The 19115-nt window shown below is 46.8% G+C and overlaps 1 protein-coding gene across 8 annotated transcripts in view; it reads right to left on the bottom strand.

The window, feature by feature from the left end:
- The window catches only part of LOC116568731 (contactin-associated protein-like 3), a 165608-nt gene that overhangs the window by 38075 nt on the left and 108418 nt on the right, over positions 1 to 19115 (bottom strand). For all 8 annotated transcript variants that reach the window (XM_032304400.1, XM_032304401.1, XM_032304399.1 and 5 more), the window contains 3 exons: positions 15870 to 15989; positions 5133 to 5333; positions 1759 to 1915 (listed from right to left, as the gene is read on the bottom strand). In XM_032304400.1, coding sequence (XP_032160291.1) covers positions 1759 to 1915; positions 5133 to 5333; positions 15870 to 15989 — 478 coding nt within the window. The remainder of the gene's footprint in view (positions 1 to 1758; positions 1916 to 5132; positions 5334 to 15869; positions 15990 to 19115) is intronic.

The raw sequence follows: 19115 nt of genomic DNA on the forward strand, positions 1-19115 counted from the left end.
TGTAGTCCTCTGTGATCACAATCATTTTGTTTCCTGGTCAGGATCGCTCCCTCCTGTTTCTGTATGGTACACGCCTGACACATGACTGGTGTCTCATATTTGCCTCTTGTGTTTCTGTTAACCTCTGAGTTTACACATCTCTTTCCTCGATGTTTCTTCTAGCGTCTGGGACTCTCCTTACCAGATCACCCACGTTCATTTTGAAAACATTCTTGAAACTTTGTCTTCTGGAGTCGGCTGGTGGTGTGTTTCTTCTGTGTCTGTCTGTCCATCTGGGTGTCCCTGTATCTTGGCTGGGGACACACTTGGAACCGTACAGTTATGGTACTTACTGCTACACAGTGAGGGGAGTGCTGGCACTTGCAAGCTTTGCTGGGTCCACAGAGGAGGGTCTTGCCTGGCTCCAACAGTCCTTGCTTTGACACCTTCTGGTCACCTCTGCTCCCTTTCACATTCTCTTTAATCTTCCTTGATTTCAGCATGTTGCTTCTACAGATGAATTTACTCTTATTTATCCTGCCTGGTATCCTAGTATTTTCTCAAGTCTGGCCACTTCTTAGCTATGTTGGCCCTTAATTATCGCCAGTCTCCTCTGTTGAAACTTGACTCCGACCCCAGTTCTCCCCTCCCTGTCCCCCCTTTTTTTCCTCCCATGCCCGTCTCCCTGGCCTAGAGTCCCTGCCACTTATCCATACTCATTTTCTGTTTCACCAGTGTTCTGATCCCATGTGTCTAGTATCTGACCTGACAAGTCTTAAATTTCAATGAGAATATTTTCATTTCTAAATGTTCACTCGGTTCTTTTGTAAGTCCCGATCACCTTTGCTGATAGTATCTGGTTGCTTTCTCAATCAATCCCAGGCCTTATTTTTCCAACAGCTCACACATTTATTTTATCTGATGTTCTTAAGGTATCCGTGATCTGGGATTTTTGGGCATCTGTTTACTCTGTGGTTTCTTCTGCCTCCCACTTCTGTCCCCTGGGGCTGTGTAGCCCTGATTGTGAGCTCCTGTTTGATGGGACTTTTATCTGTGGGAATTCTCGAGGAGGGCGGGCCTCTAGCAAGAATGTCACATACTTCCATGAAGAGCCATGGTACTGCTGACCTGTGGCCACACTAACTTAATCCAAGGACCATGTAAATTTGAACTCCGGATCTGTGTGAGGGCAGGTCTTTGGAAGTGTGTTTTCAGGGAGTTATTTCTTGCTACCTGGGGGGTTACCTGGAAGATCGGTCCCTTTCCACCTTCTCTCTGGGTTTGGAAGCCTTCTGAGACCTCCAGCAACAGGGAGAGGTTTGTGTCCCATAATCCCCTTTTATGCACCCTAGACCCTGTTTTATTTCCCCTATGAGGCCATTTAAAAATGCAGCTGGCAGCGAGGGAGGTGAGCAAGCATGCCGGAGCTGGCCACGGGGCCGTCGTCATATCTATCAGGTTAAACTTAACGGTGGGAACTCTGATAATGGTACTTTCAGTGAATGGGAAACATTAATCTGGTATTCCTATCTTGTCTTATTAGGAAAAAAATAAAATGGACATGATTAGTTACTCACAGGTAAGCAGAATTAGCTACCTTAACGCCTCAGTCCTCAGATTAATTACCCTGTACACATCAAAGCTTACACCTCGAACTGGCTGGGGAATACTTTAATCTATTCTCTTTATACAACTGTCTTGTCCAATGTCTGCCTAACTTACACAGTTTAAGCAACACAGAATTACAGTTTGCACACAGGGAAATCATATGGAAATCACCATTCATTCCGGGCGGCATCACAGTTGCAGTGATATTGAGAATCAAGGCAGTTCCCCTGTAATCCACAAGCACATTTTTGAGCACCAGGCAGAGAACCTCCCCAGTAAGTGTGTGTCTCATTGGTTCTTCCAACCCACCAGCTCACTGGGGTTCCATCTGAAAGACAAGTATGAGAAAGGTGACGCCTAATTTGCCCCCCACTGTCTGCCTCCCCAGCATAATCCTTTACTCCCCTCGGTCTAAAACACAGATGAGCAGAGGTTAACTCCACAACAGAGTCCTTTCTAAGAGGACTTCCAAAGGTTTAAGACATATTTCCACATCGAGACGTACATTCTCACCATATGTTTTACTTTTATTAGAAAACAAGCAAGATGTCCCTAACTCATTCAGGCATGATATCTACACATTTCTCTTGAGGACTCCAATGACATCATTTATTTGGACATAACACTGAAAGAACTGTCATTTAAAAAAAAAGGAACGAACGAAAACCAGAGTAATTTGTACACTGCATCCAAAAGCTGTTTGAGAGCCATTGGAAGATGTAGTATTATGAGACAAAATACGGATTTCTTATCTACTGGACGAAAACACTGGTACTCTCCTGTCATGTCTTCCAAGTCTGCTGGAGGAACGAGCTTTTTGTACTGACACGTTGGCTTTGTATCTGGAAACCACAGACATGGCCTGACAAGCCTCCCTCATGCCCGAGGTAGGTCCTGGGCTCTGGACAACTGAGACCAGTCTAGCTCAATGCTCAAATGCTCCAACAGGGCCAAAAGCCACCTCAGCTCTGCTGGACTGTGTCCTCTGCTGAGGCCCCAAGACAGATGTGCAGGGTCAGGGTGACAGGGAAGGAGGGTCCTCGGGAGGGTGGAGGGGAACAGTGCCTCATAAACAGAGAGAGACAGAGCAGGAGAAATGGAAGGGACCTCCATCAGCCGCCCGCGAAGATGCCTGTCCGTTTCAGCATGCTCCCTCCCTCAGACCCTCAGGTTGTCCCACCCGGCCCCCACCGGGAGTCTGGAACATGTCCCACCTTCTCCCTAACTTCTAGCCGCCACCACTCCTTACGGCTCCCTGTTCAATGAGCCTTCACCTGCTGCCTACAGCCTCCCACTGGGCGCACACGGGCCGCACTCATTACCGCCCACTGCAGGCCCGCTGGGTGAGATGTGCGCCAAGAAATCAATGTCAGCAATGTTTGTTTTTTCCCCTCAGTGTGTTGAAAACTTATCTGTAGGGGGTGGAAGATCTTTTCCACTCAACAGATATTTTTTGAAAACACCATTTTAAACACAGGATTATTCAACATTCTTTTCATAGATGGAGGAGCAAAGAAATCATTGCCCACAGATGCACAATTGTTTGTTTACATCTGAATCTCTCATTTCCTCTATCAAGTAAGAGCCAGCAAGTGTTGTACAAGGTACAGAATGCATTTGGCTCAAGGTTTCTTGGAGCAAACCAGAGAGTTTGCAGAAGGATCATTAAGAACAAGGTGAAGAGGAAGAAGAGGCTGAAGGGAAGGGAACAGGGCTCCCCACACCTCCGGCACCCGAGCCCCTGGCTGGCTATTCTCTGCTCCGGCCACAAGGGCAATCCTCAGGGACCTTAACGCTCAGGGCATGGAGACTGAACAGTGTCCTGGGATCAGCACTTGCCGACCTCAAGCTCCTCGTAGGCCCCCAGAACCACAGCCCCCGAAACCGTCTGCAGCACAGAGACCTGCCAACCACTGCAGGCAAAGGCCGCGGGACCCTCACACGAGCTGAGGCCCATGGCTCCCCAGCAACCACCCAGAACACCACAGGAGCCAGGGCTCTACCTTCTCCCCTCTCACAATAAACCCCGGGGACCTGTTAACAACCGAGGATTTGAACACGGGAATTCTTGGGGGAAAAACTCGATTCTGACACTCCCGTTCCCAGTCGGCTCCATGACACTCTTAAGCTCCCGGTCGCTACCTAGGGTGGTTTCCCACTACATAACCTTCCACTGAGGGCTCCTGGGGAAGGCTCCTTGTGTCCATTCGTGCCCATGGATGACACACCGTGAAGCAGTGCAGCCCTTTTAAGTGTCAGGTGGCAGTGTTTAGGCCTCGCCCGCACTGTAATAAAAGGCTGCTGGGATCACGGGCTGGACTGTGTCCATCTAAACGGGGTTTGTGCGAGTTCTGCAGCAACAGCCCACGCAAGTGCAGCCTCCAGCCTGTGTAGTTATGACGTCCCTCATTCCATCTCCACCCCAACCCCAGTTAAAGCCTTGGTTTGGTTGCGGCTGGAGCTGCATTATTTACTGCTGTGGGAGGGAGCACAGCCGAGCAATCCCTTGTGAATCAGACAGGGAGAGGCCTGCCCTCTGTGCGGGGATTCTCTAGTGACCCGGGCCGCGTGTCCAGGCTGTGGCACAGACCACATGCCAGCGTGCACGAGTTTGCTCCCAGATTCAAGGGGGTTTTGCTTTCCGACCCTGCTAGCGGCTGGCGTCTACACCGCTCTGCCTTCGCCTCTTTCCTGGTCCAGCAGCCCAAGCCGCCCTGAGTTCCTCCCCCAGAGGCTGCTTTCTCCATCCTGGGAGCAAGGCAGTTTAGCTCGCTCATCTATTTGGCAAGAACCCAGTCACGAGCACTGAGCCCCCAGCACGAACTACACAACGAGCACTAAGCCCCCAGCACAAACCACGCATCCACACGCTGCAGCGAGGCCAACGAACGGCATTTGCTTCACACATTTCATCGACATTGTGCAGTTCAGTCCCGGCAAGGTCAGTGTCTGAGCACAAAAGTCTTGGGGAGATGAACCCTGGGGCTGCTGAGCGGCAGGCTCAGACCCTGAGCTCAGAGGACCCTGACGACCGTTCTGACAAAATGAGGTATTTCAGAAGAAGAAAATACGAAACCAAAAATAGAATTTTCAAGAACAGAAGTGCTATGAAGAATGAGCCGCTAACCGGTGTGCCGTGTGAGAGGAGCTGCGTGACACCGACAAGGCTCCCTATTAATAATGACCGAGAGACTAATCCCACTCAGCCCTTGACGAAGAATCTCTGGATAACTGAGCCCACGTGCTGTCTCCCATCTATCTAAGACCGAACATTTCAGAGGTGTGGCCGCCCTTCGTGGTGGCTGAGCACCCGGCGTCCTGCGGCCTCGTGAGGGGCTTTCACTGATCCGTCACCCGCTTGAGTCGGGAAGAGACTTCCCACCTCGTTCTCCGCTTTGAGCTAGGAGCCACACATTCGGACCTTGCTCTTTGCTCCGAGGAAAAGCATCTCTGTAATGCCCCGATCGTGACATGGGCACCTGGGTCAGGCCCCTGCCACTGGTGAGCACGGCAGCCCACGATGGCGAGGGACTCCCACTACTCACCGCGGCCAGCTGAAAGCCTCGACTTCTTGCAGCGCAGGACCAGCTCCTGTCGGCAGTCGTCTGCACCGTTTATGATGGCTTGGAGCTGGTCCAGGCTGGCTGTGTACTTGAAAAACACGGGCTGGGGGCTTTCTCCATTTGAGGTTTTGACCTTGGCCAGCTGGGAGCCATTGTGCTGTACCGAGGTCCAGGTGGTGTCCTCTGGGCAGAAACAGGGTTGGGAGGGAGACAGGGACTGTGACTAGGTTGGAGCAGTTAAACATATATATAATGTGAAAGTCAGAAGTCTCCTTTATCTGAATTAGGGTAGTTTTTTTTTTTTTAATTTATTTTTTATTTATTTTCAGCCTAACAGTATTCATTATTTTTGCACCGCACCCAGTGCTCCATGCAATCCGTACCCTCTATAATACCCACCACCTGGTACACCAGCCTCCCACCCCCCGCCACTTCAATCCCCTCAGATTGTTTTTTAGAATCCATAGTCTCTCATGGTTCACCTCCCCTTCCAGTTTACCCCAACTCCCTTCTCCTCTCTAACTCCCCATGTCCTCCATGCTATTTGTTATGCTCCACAAATAAGTGAAACCATATGATAATTGACTCTCTCTGCTTGACTTATTTCACTCAGCATAATCTCTTCCAGTCCCATCCATGTTGCTACAAAAGTTGGGTATTCATCCTTTCTGATGGAGGCATAATACTCCATAGTGTATATGGACCACATCTTCCTTATCCATTCATCTGTTGAAGGGCATCTTGGTTCTTCCCACAGTTTGGCGACCATGGCCATTGCTGCTATAAACATTGGGGTACAGATGGCCCTTCTTTTCACTACATCTGTATCTTTGGGGTAAATACCCAGGAGTGCAATTGCAGGTTCATAGGGAAGCTCCATTTTTAATTTCTTGAGGAATCTCCACACTGTTCTCCAAAGCGGCTGCACCAACTTGCATTCCCACCAACAGTATAAGAGGGTTCCCCTTTCTCCACATCCCCTCCAACACATATTGTTTCCTGTCTTACTTATTTTGGCCATTCTAACTGGTGTTAGGTGATATCTCAATGTGGTTTTAATTTGAATCTCCCTGATGGCTAGTGATGATGAACATTTTTTCATGTGTCTTAGGGTTTTAATGTTTGTAGCTATCAGGTCTCTTTGGTGTTGGAGTCAGCATAGGAGACACTGTTAAACTATTAGGAATGGGGACTCTCTTTATTGGAATTTGTCTTACCCTGAATGCAGCCAACATTGTCAAGCGGCCAATTCTTAAAATTCTGTGTTATAATATTCAAAGTTATAAATAAAACATTTTGTCCCTTAATTTATATCTTTCCATTACTGTAAGAAGAAAGCTAAGTTGTTACTGTGTGTGTATATACCCTTATATTAATATACATATTACTCTTCACTGGACTGAGCATTTTTTCCTGTGGTAATCAAAGAAATGCATAAGAGACACATGAGGGGAATAAGCAGCTCACATGATCATGCAAAACGAGAGGAAGTCAGTATTTTTGACAAAAATTGATCGTGTGTCAGCATCTCGTTCAGTGCTCAGCCCTAAATGAGGCGCCCGTTGGAGTCGCTAACACAACCATTCCTGTCAGGAACATGACACACTAATGTCTGCTGGCAAATTCTGACCTGTTTCTGTTCCATTGACTACCAATATTTTTAAAAGAGATTTTAAAACAATGGATGAGCACTCCATGGTGTTTAAAACAGAAGAGAAAGAACCCCCTTTCTTCTACCTTCCCCCAAAACCTAGCTCCTCCCACAGTGTGAAAGGGCCATAGTTCAGGGGCCAAAAGGCTGGCTTCATGTGGTCCTAACCCAACTTCATTTATAACATCAAATCACATATAACTTCCTCTGGAACACGCATCTGGTACAGACACGATCGGTCGACATATTTCCAAATTATACTGGCTGGAAACAGTCACATGAGGTTTGTTCTTATTACTTTTAATGGCTAAGACCTAAAGAAGGTTAAAAAATCAAATCGATGTTACCAGGAACCCTCAGAGCCCTCCCCACCCAGCCCTCCCTGTCCCGCCCCAGGAAAAACCTAACAGCCCCACTGGAGCTCATGGACCCATTTAATACAGTCAGAGACCCAGAGCAGAGAACGCCCAGGGGTCATAGCTCGAAGCCTATGAAAAACACCATCAAATATGCAAAATCCAGCAGGGACAGGAGCAGACTGTGAGTCAGCATGACTAACACAGTCAGTCAGTCAGTCAGTCAGGGAGAAAAGGCTTCATAGATCATGTCCTCTCTCCACTCGTTTAAGGGGCTCTGAGTGTTCCCATAGCAACTTGAATCCCACAGGTTTTTCTCCCCCCTTTAATCATGTTTTCACCAGACATTTTACACTCCAACATTTTCCTGGAAAATTTCTTAAACGGACCTGGTGTTATTTTTTTCAGTCACCTACTCACATTCCCGGTCAGGGTTTCTTCCACCAGAAAAAAGGGGGTAAGAGCACCGATGGAGAAGCCAGGGGCTGGGCTCGGGGATTCATGGGTTCTAACGCTGGAGGGTCATTTATGTCCATGGTTTATGGCACAAAGAGAAACGCTGTGCCTGAGGGGCTCCCACAGGCCCGTGGCCCTGTGAGGGACTCACGGTCATGCATGTTACAGTGTAATCAGAGAACTCTTGCTTGAGTGGAGAGAAGGGAAATCTCAAAGAATCTCCAAGCTGCCTTTGAATAAAAGAGAAATTTCAATCCTGTCCTTTCTAGAAGTATCACTTGCAAGGCCCCAGCAAGGGCTTGTTATGTTTCCTCGATGTGGCACAATGTGGGATTTTCATAGGTTTCCGACTGTAGCTGGGAAGGCACCCTGGAGAGGCAACATAACGGAAGCTCTTGAGGATGAGGAGACAGACCAAGGAACTGAAGGGACCGGCATGATGGAAAGACACTTCACTGTGATGCACTATAGCACAGAGCACAAACGAGATAGGGGGAAATTAACTGTAATGGGGAAAACTTAAAACAGGACTTTTGAACTGTTAAATGAGGCCCCATCAGATCACGTTCTCCAGCTCAGCAGAGCCTCTTGTCTGCACACGAGCAGGGAGGCTAACCAGGGCTCCTGGCCCATTCGCTTGGGCAAACCAACCTACATTAATGTGACACTTTGGTGTGATACGCAGGATACAAAAAAATAACACTGACTCACCATATCATATGGCACCCCTAGTTTCTCTTTTTATTTTGCCAAATTATATCCACTTGGCAACCTGCAACACTTTGTACACTGTGGATTGTATCTCTGAACTATATAAGGCATCTTTTAAGGGAAAGCAGGTAGTCGAATGGGGAAAAGGAAATGAATGTGTATTTTCCACGGTCAGGGAAATGTGAACCCAAGGTGTGTCTGCTATGCTCATTTTCATCTCCCCAAGGGAAAAGAAGAAAAAAGGCTTGATTATAAAAACCCCGATGCCTGTGTAGGTGGTTGGTCTGTCTCTCATGAGATGGACATTGAACTCCAGGTAAGGGAAGTCAAGAATCCCCTTTCTGACAGATGCCTGAAATGAAGTCCAATCTGGGAACAACACCACCTCTTCGGAAACGAAGCCAGATGCCTGCATCTCTTCTGATGGGAAGTGGGTGCTCGAGTTCAAAGACGAGGAGGAAGGCAACATGTGAGGTGCTGGGACGTGCAGAAGAAGAATCAGTGGAGGACGGGCACTCACAGTGACACAGGATGGCAGAGGGATGGGAAGACTAGCAGGTGTCCCTGGAGTCACCAAGATGATGTGAACACTGTGTTCTGGGTGGGACAGCCCCAACCCTTCTCAGGACTCCGCAGCGTCACAATCCAGAGGGAAACACCACAGCAGGTGGCTCCCATCTGTCTCACAGCCCAATCCTCCTGCTGCACAGAAAATGGAAGGGAAGCCTGGGAACACCCACTCTCCCAACTTTAGGAAACTGTGCCACGTCACCAGGTAGTACGGCCACTAGGCTTTCTGAGGTGCTCAAGTTCTCAAAGAGTGCTGAGGCCCATGACCTTTCCAGAGTGCCTCATGCACCTGGGTCTTATCCTGGATTTCAAAGGAAAACACTCCCAGGAAAATAGAACAAGATCATGAGCTCTGATGGGCACCTATGTGCACACAGGGCTGGGAAGGCCAAGTAGCTGCTGTGAATGTCCAGTGGGGGCCAGAGGGAGACAATCAATGGCTCTGATCTGCCCCTGCCCTAGACCTAGGAGGCACCGGCCCTGCCATGTTTTTCATGTGCCAGAGCCCAGGAGGATTGGATGCTTGTGTTTCACCAAGGAGAGGGATGGCTCCTTGCAGCAGGCTGTCCCTGGGTCCTGGGAGAGGCCCAGACGCCGTGCTGTCTCAGCCCCACCCCTTTGGGTCCCTCCGGATCAATATTTGCATTAGGGCCCTTACAAGGGCTGCCGTTCTTGTCACAGTTCGGAGGCCTTGAGCTTTGCATGATTTACTTTAATATTTCTCCACATAAGACAATGCTCTGAGACACAACTAGACACCCCCAAGAAGTGTAGCTACTTCACGGCCTTCTTCTCCTGGGGCTTCAGAGGGTCATCCTGTCACTTAATAAGTCATACTAAGTGTAGCTTTATGTGTCCACTCAGTCATTAGTGTGGACACCTGCTGTTAAATGTGGATCAGGCTGTCCGTGGAAGCTGTGAAGGTAGCACTGACTCCTCCTGTCTAGCCTGGAAGTCCTCTATTGCACTTTCTTCCCGTGGGAGGCTCTTGCATCCACCCTGAAAATCTGCTGGTCAGTGCAGCTGCCTTTGGGAATGATCTCGATCTTCAGATCTTCTGGATCTCCTGGTCACTTGCTACAGCTCCCATGGCAGAGCGTGCTGCTTCGCCTTGCGCTTTCGTGCCATGGACGTGGCCTCCTTCCTTAAACCTCAAGCCCGGATCTCTCCTGGTGTCAGGCTTTGCCTGCAGCTTCCTCCCCTCTCTCTGCCTGCACAGAACCAGAGAGAGTGAGGGCCTTCCGCTTTGGAGAATGGCATGGCTGGATGGAACTCTTATCCACTAAATGTTCTCTGTATCAGCAATAAAGCTGTTTCACTTTCCTATCATTCATGTGTTTACTGAGGTAGCACTTTTAATTTCCTTCAGGAGCTTTTCCTTTGATTCATAAGTTGGCTAACTGGCATCAGAGGCCTCAGCTTTCAACATGCCTTCCTCACCAAGCTTTAGTCATGTCTAGCCTTTGGTTGACAGTGGGAGGCACGCAGCTTCTCCTTCCAGCTGAACACATAGAGACTGCTGTAGGGCTATTAATTGGCTAAAATTCAGTACTGCTGTGTCTTGGGAATAGGGATCCCAAGGACAGAGAGGGACCTACGTGAGGAAATGGCCAGTCGGTAGAGCCATTTACCAATGAAGTTCACAGTCTTGGACGCACATAGTTCACGGCGCCTGAAAACAACCCCAATAGTAAAGATCATTGATCACAGACCGTCATAACAAATATGATGGCAACAAAACAGTTAGAAATACTGTGATCATTACCAAAATGTGCCACAGAGACACGAGTGAGCAGGTGCTGTTGGAAATTGGGGCTGGTAGACTTGTTTCACCCAAGGCTGCCACAAACCTACAATTTGTTTAAAAAAAAAAAAAAAAAAGCAAATCCCTTTGATCTGAATCCAAGTTCAATAAAGCAAAATGCAATAAAATGAGGAAATGAGGTATGCCTATATTTAAAATAGCAAATGCAAACTTATAATAGTCATAATATATTCAGTGAGCTGAATTACATCTGTCCCCCTTTCTAGTCTGAAGGTCAACGGGAGATGTTTCTCCCTCTTCTTACTCAAATCCGGTGTGGCCCCTGGAAGCCCACAGCACAGCTTTCAGGGGTGAGCATGAGTGACCAAATGCCTCAGTTGAACATCTGACTGAAAAGGGAGGTGTTTGACTGGGCTGAGACAGAAGCTGTTACAGAAAGACAGAGGCAAAAGAAACAGAAATTCCAAACAAATCCACAAACATAAAAAGCACAGCAGGATACCTTGACAGGTGCCCATTACGTAGAGAATTTCCTTTTGAAATTAATGGGAGAGTATGCAAAGCAGTTGACTGGCTGTCCTCCATTCTACCACGACCCCGGCTAGAGGCCACTCGCAATTTGTCACAGAAAGAAGGAGGCTGTTTAAGAAACATGGTGGCTCGGTCAGCACAAGCGTGACAGAGTCCGTGGTAAGTGCTGGATCACTAACACGCTGAGTCGATGAATCAGGATCTGAGCGGGGCAGCGGGCAGGTGTGCAGCTGACCACGCCCTCGGCGTGTTCCTCGAGCCCCTGCCGACACTTATGAACCTGATGCAGAGTCATAGCTCTGCCTTCATGCCGTCTCCTCCCTGAGACAAGTTCTCCCACGGTGCCGGGTCTGGGGACCAGTGTTTGGAACACGACTATAGGAACACATCAGAGGACAACTGCGGGGGTGGGTTCCGGGGGCACAGATGACCCCACTGTCCCTGCGGGCAGAGCCATCGAGCTCACGTTTCTCATCCCGCCATCACTGAAGTTAGATTTTGTCTCTTCTGCATAGGAAGGGGATCGATCTGTTAACAAACTGCATAAACAGTCCCTTCAAAATAGTTTCTTTTTTTTGTTGTTTTGGTTGCTTTTATACTAAAGATACTAAAATTTATACAGAATATATTCAGAGTACATTCTGGCACCAGAGTTTGGAAGGCTTTTACCAAGTATAGACTTGCAGCCATTGCTTTAGAATTTTGTTTATTGCATGTTTCTCCAAGTGTGAGTATTTGTTTGTAATAATTAAAGAATACTTCATTGTCCATGGGCATGGTAGCTTCATGGAGAAGGTGACCTTGCAGCGGAAATACTTCCCTCCTGGTAGAAGAAGGCCACGATCTCAGTTCTTCCACTGTCACTAGGTCTGTTGGGGGACCTCATGGGACTGTAACTCTGGGTCCTTCCTGGATCACCTTGGATTGTTTTAAACTTTTGATTAAAAACTTCGCAGTGTAGCTTCTGGAAATATTTGTCATCTTTGAGTTGGCCTCTGCATTTCTCTGTCTTTAGCACTGCGCTTTCCTTATGGCTTTGAGTTTCATAAAAACCCTTGGCATTTAACATTATTTGGAAATCCTCTCCGCAGTATTTCTAACAAAGCAGGATGTGTGTGTGTGTGTGTGTGTGTGTGTGTGTGTACACATGCACGTGTGCGTGTGTGTGTGCATGCTTGCGTGTTCCATGCTCCAGCTCAACCCTAACTCATGGAACTTTATGACATTTATTCATCACATAGAATAAGAATATACTAACCTTAGGGGTTTTCTTTTATGAAAGGCAGCTAGAAACATTTCTAAAAACTTAATTACCCAAAAGGTCTTGTGATACAATGATCTGTACTTTGCTTGGTCATTTGCAAAGTAATATGAAGGCGTACATGGTTGTTAAGTGTTATCTGATAATAAAAACATATAGCAATATCAATCATTAAATCATTACCCTAATGTTCATGAATTCCTACACAGACACGCACATGAACGCTTTAAAGCTCTAAGACTTTCCAAGATTAAGTTAGAGAGTTTGGAAGATGTTTAATTTACAGAATTTATGCCTTCAATATTATCTTAATGCATGTGAGCGATTCTGCTGCCTTTGTGGATGCGGTGATCATTAAATTCCACCAATTTTACAAACGGAGCAACAGAACCATGGTCTGGACCAAGAAATGAACAGTGGCACCGAATTTTACAGCAGCATTGGCTCTATTTCTCCTTTCTGTGATGCCCTTTGCCCTCTTTCCATTTTAATTTTGGTGGACACACGGCAGGCTGTGCCAATAAAACCAAAGATCCAAGCCCCATGGCCATGGCTTCTGAATCTGTATGTACATCGGAAAATCTCAGGGAGCTTCATAAAAATACAGCTTTTCCTGGGATGCTGCCACAGAACCCGATTCTGCTGAGAGCAGAGCTGCCCTTCCGTGGACAGTAGACAAGGGTGTGGGGACCCAGAGACCTATGTTGCTGTGAGATGAGGGACAGCATCCACCAGCCACCCCAAAGCAAAGGGGATCCTGCTGGTCTGTTCAATTAATGTGTAAAGTCACTCTCCAAAATATGTTTTTAGAAGTTTGTATTGCCGAGGAGATTCTAACTACCCAGCGGGCTTTCAGATGACACACAGCACTTGTTTTTATGACCAACAGGTCCCCACTAACTATTCGCACAGCTGGCCACCCAAACCTCAGGTGTTCACTGTGGGGATCCTGCTCTCCTCTGCAGACCCACCTCTTCCCTCTGCTAATACCTGCACCCTCCTTCCAGGGCTCGGATGCAAACATGGAAGATGTTCCAGATGTCTGTCTTCCTCCAGCCACATTCGGTCCATGGCCCCCAACTCTCTCCCCTCCTCCATTCCCACCGGCTCCACCCCATCCCCACTAACAGTCTCCTTGCTCCTGCTGGGCACAGCCTGGTGGCCAAAAGCCCCAACTACTCTGCCAGTGGGAGTCCTGGACCTGTCACTTTTCCCCCTCAGGTCCCCCGCCCCGCGTCTGTCCAACAGATTAGGATCCCGGGAGCACTCCCTCTGCTTGAAGGCTTGCTCGGGTTTTCTGGAAGCAAACCTAACTTTCAAACTGAGTGCTTCCCTGGATGGCTCTATTTAAAATTGTGACCCCCTCCCCCCATCCATGGCCTGTGCGCCCCGCCCCCACAGTATTCAGCGTCACAGCACCGGCCTCCACGCACCAACCCCCTACTCCAGCAGCAGCTCTCAGGGCTCTGGCTCTGCGCACGGACCTGAGCACCGCACACCGGAGGTAGGGAGTGTTCTCCTCCGCTCCCTGCCGCGGTTACCGCCGTGCCCAGCGCACAGCGGGTACTGAGGACACAGGAGCTCCGTGTTGGGAGGCACTGTTTTTTCAACTCTTCAATGTGGGGCATTACTTGGACATTTCTGAGTCACACCTGGGAGGCAAGTGATTCGCATCTTCAGGAAATAGTCGGTAAGGCCTTCCTCTTATATAAATTGATCAAGAGATGTTTACCTTTTAGAGGCTCCTTTTTGCCTCCAGGATAAAAAAAAAAAAAAAAAAAAAAAATCCCTGGCTTATATGTCATCGGGTATTTTCTTGTGTTACCCAGAATCAAAACCTGAGATCTGTTCTTGTTTTCTCTTCGCACTTTGACCGTAACTACTCTTCCCTCTGCTAGTGAGCTCACTCTGAAAAGGCAGCAGCAATGACAGACCATCAAAACACATCAGCAATGTTATGAAATTTGTATTAAAACAAGTGTCTATGAGCCAGCGGTACATTCCAAAGACACTTTATAAATATGTACAACGAAAGCTTCCTGGTGAAGCCTGGACCATGTGTCCACTTGCATGATTAAACTATTTTTCTTTTATTATAACCATACACTGCAATCAGGCAATTAGCTGTCTGTTATGCCTTTTGGCAGCAAATGGCTTTTTTTTTAAATAGATATGACCTCAGCCTTACCAACCTTGCCAGCAGTTAATTATCAAGAAAACAGCTTCAGTCATTGAAAACTTACTCATCTTTGCAATGTGCCAGCTGGGATCATTTTCACTTTTTTCCAGATCTCGAAATTTTTCAGTGTATAAGGAACTTTGCTTATAGAACAAAATATATTAAAATCTTTAATAGGTCCTAGACTTCTGTGATAATTAGACATGTGATTGATAAAAGTAGAATGTATTACTGGAATGCCAGCATCTTTATTTAGTTTTCTCTGTTCTTGGCATTCACTCAAGCCATGAAAACCAAGCAGAAATTGAGTAAGTTGAAGGCCTGTTACAACCACTGGAGCCCAGGATATCTAGAAAGATCTTTACATACATAATACATTGCATACCTTTCAATAAAGTAAGTCAATATATTTACCGCCTATCCCGTTGCAATGTTTTGGTCAGTTTCTATGATAAGATGCTTGCCCCAAAGTCCCCAACAGTCATACATCCATCCAATGCAAAGTTGGGGGTAGTTTTGGGGCTGGAAGATATAATTGATCCAATTCAGATCAACACTAGATCCACCACCACCAAAATGCTCAGATTTTGTGTATGGAGTGAGAGTAGGTGTAGAAACCACAGCAGAACTTCCAGCTTATCACAAACCACCATTGTCAATTCCCCATAAATGACTCCTTCTATCCAGAAATTGCAACCCTATTGGGGTAACACGTAGCCAGAGCAGAGAAAGCAAATTATAACCAGGACAGGGTTACCTGAGAACCATTTTACAGCTGACTCTTTTCTGACCAGTGTCTCAGACTACGCAAGGTCAAACTCTAAGGTTGTCGAAGTCCCCGCCAGGTCCACACCACTAGAGTAGCACGGGAAGTTTGTAAAGGAGGGTTGTTTCTTCCAGCGAAATGTGACATGAGCACAGAAGAGAGGATGTGGCCACCAACACACACACACACACACACACACACACACACACACACGGAGGCGTTTGAATTTGCATCAGTTCACGGGCAGAAGTCATTCACCACGGTACATGCACTGATCCTTTGCAGAACTTGCCTACAACACACCTGTATCCATCCGCCATATATAAATGGGTTTCTAGGGAAAATGAAATATTGCTTATATATAGTTGCACAGGAACACACACATTACTCGACGGAGCTAAACCTCATGGTTTTGCACACAGCAACCAATCACATGAGCTTAACGGGCACAGTAAAGCATATCATTAGCGTACCTGTCATGTTGCAGAACACAAGAGCAGGTCCCAGCGGGCCACTTCCATCTGAATCAATATAGTAGAATCCTGAGGAGTCCCCTCTGTGCCTGTGGGCGTCACAGGACTGTGCAAACAGAGCTGCAAAGGACAAGGGTCTCAGAAGGGCTGCAGTGGGTTGGATCCCTCCCTGTCCTTAGTATGGGATGCTTTCCCCAGTGATACTCATTCTGCCTTGCTCTCCGGGATGATTTCTCCAGGGGAGTGTTCCCCTGTGTCAGGCAGCATGAAGACCCTGAAGCTTGGAGCAAAAGATTTTAAGAGGTTATCACCATGTGTATCTGAACCCTGCCTACTCTAGCAACAAGATTCATTCCAAAACCACGGTAACTGGCCTCACGCTATCTCCTTCTATTCTGCCGCATGACGTTTAAGTCTTGGAAGTGCACTGGCTTCGACTCCCTAAGTGATCTGTTATTATCTAATAACCACATTGATGTATTAAGTTACTCAGTAATTATATCCTGTGTTTACTTAAAATGATCTATTTGTGCAATGCATTACTTTCCAGAGGAGTTTTATAAATCAGCAACTCTCCTTCACTCCATTTATAATGTGTGTTTTCAAAGGAAATTTCCTGAAATGCTTCACAAATGATTATTCAAGCAAATTGAAAGTCAAAATTATATATATAATATATATATATACACACATGAAATATCTCTCAGTAATTTCAACATATCCCGATTCTTAGTTGAATTTTTTATACAGTAATAAATGTTTTGCTATCACAAGGCAAGTGACTAACATCGGTAGATGATGGACTTAATCAATGTTCGGAATAAGTTTAAATGACTAATCAACTGAGTAATAGCTCCCACGTTTCTCACTTATTTCCTTGACAGGAAAGATCCTTTGAAAACCTGAGAAGTGGCTAATGGCATCCAGTCAAGAAGGACAAGGACAATGTGGACTGGGTCCCTCAGTCCTCCTAAGGCTGAGACCTGGCATCCATGAACAGAGACCTGCAAGTACCAGGCCAGAGCCACAGAGCGGAGTGATCCTAGCAGGGACAGAGGGGGCTGAGCATGAGTGGAGAATAGACAACATTCTAAGCTCTCTGAATTATCTACCTTTTAAATCTCTGCCTCTTTTGAAGAGAAGAGAATCTGGGAGAAGCAGGGCAGCCAGGGCAGAGGGATTTTCTCCTTTCTCACAGAAGAAGATCAAAGTCATGTCTGCCTGCCCAAGGATTTTGCAAAATATGGCATTCTTTTATAAATTATGGCTCAGTATCAGTGTGTCAAATTAGATTGGCCCCCATCTGTCACACACCTAGCACCACCATCCTGGCCACCATGGCCACAGAGACAACACGGATTGCTTTCCCAGAAATGCTGGCAGTTTGCCCACTCAAGTTTGTGTTTCTGCAAATACATAAATATGCTCATAACTGCCTAGGAGGGTGTCCAGAGGGACAGACATAAAGTGGTAATGGTGGTTACGATTGGGTTTGGGCTGGGCCTGCCTAGGCACCAGAGGCAGAGAAGGAAACACTAGGAAGACACCTGCTATATGTGTGAATGCAGAAACATTCGCTGGACACTTACACCAAAATCTGATGGTCTCTGATCCCTTCCTTTGGCTTTGGAACTATCCAACCTTCACTTCCGTAGATAGAGAATCAGAGTAAAGTCAGTTCAGTCATCCGACCAAATCAAATTGTGAAGGCCACGAGTGAAAGACCCTTTTTTATAACACTTGGGACTTTTTCGATCTGAGTTGTTTGGAGCGATGTTTAAATCAGAGTTACTGATAACTCTTTAGCAACTCTGCCTTAGTCATTAAGTCTGTGTAGGACACCTTGCTCGATGTGATGGGGAGACACTGTAAGTAGGAGGCCACCCCATTCCTAGCTGCAACTCTAGACCAGTCACTAAGCCTCAGACTGCCCAGATGCCCAGCTCCTTCCAAATAGTTACCTCAGCAAGTTCTTACCTGGCACCATAATAGTAAATAGAGATGCAGGTAGAATTGCTCTGGTTGAACTTATGGGATGTTGGGTTGGGGGGTGACCTCCCAACCTCTGGCTCCTCTGCAGAACCCCCTGGGCTGGGGACCGGGCCTTCTCATCCCAACAATGATGCCTGCTTCCCTGGGGTTCCATTCACTTAAGGTTAGATACAGGATAATCCAAGTTTTGCTCGGGGAATTTTCATGTCATGCTGTCTCTCTAAAGGCCCAGAGAAGGGAGACATGCTACAAAAGAAGGGACTTAGAAATGGTGGCAGCCACTCTGGAAAACAGAGTTCTTCTGGTTCTTCAAAAAGTTGAAAATAGAGCTATCCTATGACCCAGCAATTCCACTACTAGGTGTTTGCCTGGAAGATACAAATGTCGTGATCCAAAGGGGCATGTGTGCCCCAATGTTTATAGCAGCAATGTCCACCATAGCCAAACCAGGGAAAGAGCCCAGACGTCCACTGACAGATCAATGAACAAAGAAGATGTGGTGTGAAAATACAATGGAATGTTACTCAGCCATCAGAACGGATGACATCTTGCCATGTGCAACAACATGGATGGAACTAGAGGGTATTATGCTCAGTGAAGTAAGTCAATCAGAGATAGACAACCATCATGTAATCTCACTCAAAATTGGAATTTAAGAAACAAAGCAAAGGAGCATAATGGAAGGGAGGGAAATATAAAATAAGATGGAATCAGAGAGGGAGACAAACCATAAGAGATGCTTATGAAAACAAACAAGGGTTGCTGGAGGGGAAGGGGTAGGGGGATGGGGCCACTGAGTGATGGGCTTTAAGGAGGGCATGGGATGGAATGGGCACTGGGTGTTACAGAAGACAGATGAATCACGGACCTCTCCCTCTGGAACTAATAATACACTATGTGTTAATGAATGGAATTGGAATAAAAATAAATTAATTTAAAAAAAAAGAAATGTCACTGATACACAAAAAAAGGAAAAAGTAGAATAAAAACATAGACAAAAAAAGCTAGTAATTAGAAAGCAGTGAGGATCTCGGGGCTCTGTCGTGAGCTTCTAGTAGTAATGAATTAGGGGTCCATAAAGTGTGCTTTGCTGTGAAATTGAGAAAATAATTCTCCAGGAAAGAGACTGGTATTCAAGGTGGAAGAAATGGGATGGAGAGGTGGTCGAGAGCCCTCGTTGGCAGTGGTGTCACCACGGTCAAAGGAGCTGACCTCTGTCTTTCCTCAAGCACACAGTGTGGAAAATAAAGCACT

Source organism: Mustela erminea, chromosome 11, assembly GCF_009829155.1.
Source record: "Mustela erminea isolate mMusErm1 chromosome 11, mMusErm1.Pri, whole genome shotgun sequence".
In the NCBI taxonomy this organism is placed as follows: Eukaryota; Metazoa; Chordata; class Mammalia; order Carnivora; family Mustelidae; genus Mustela; species Mustela erminea.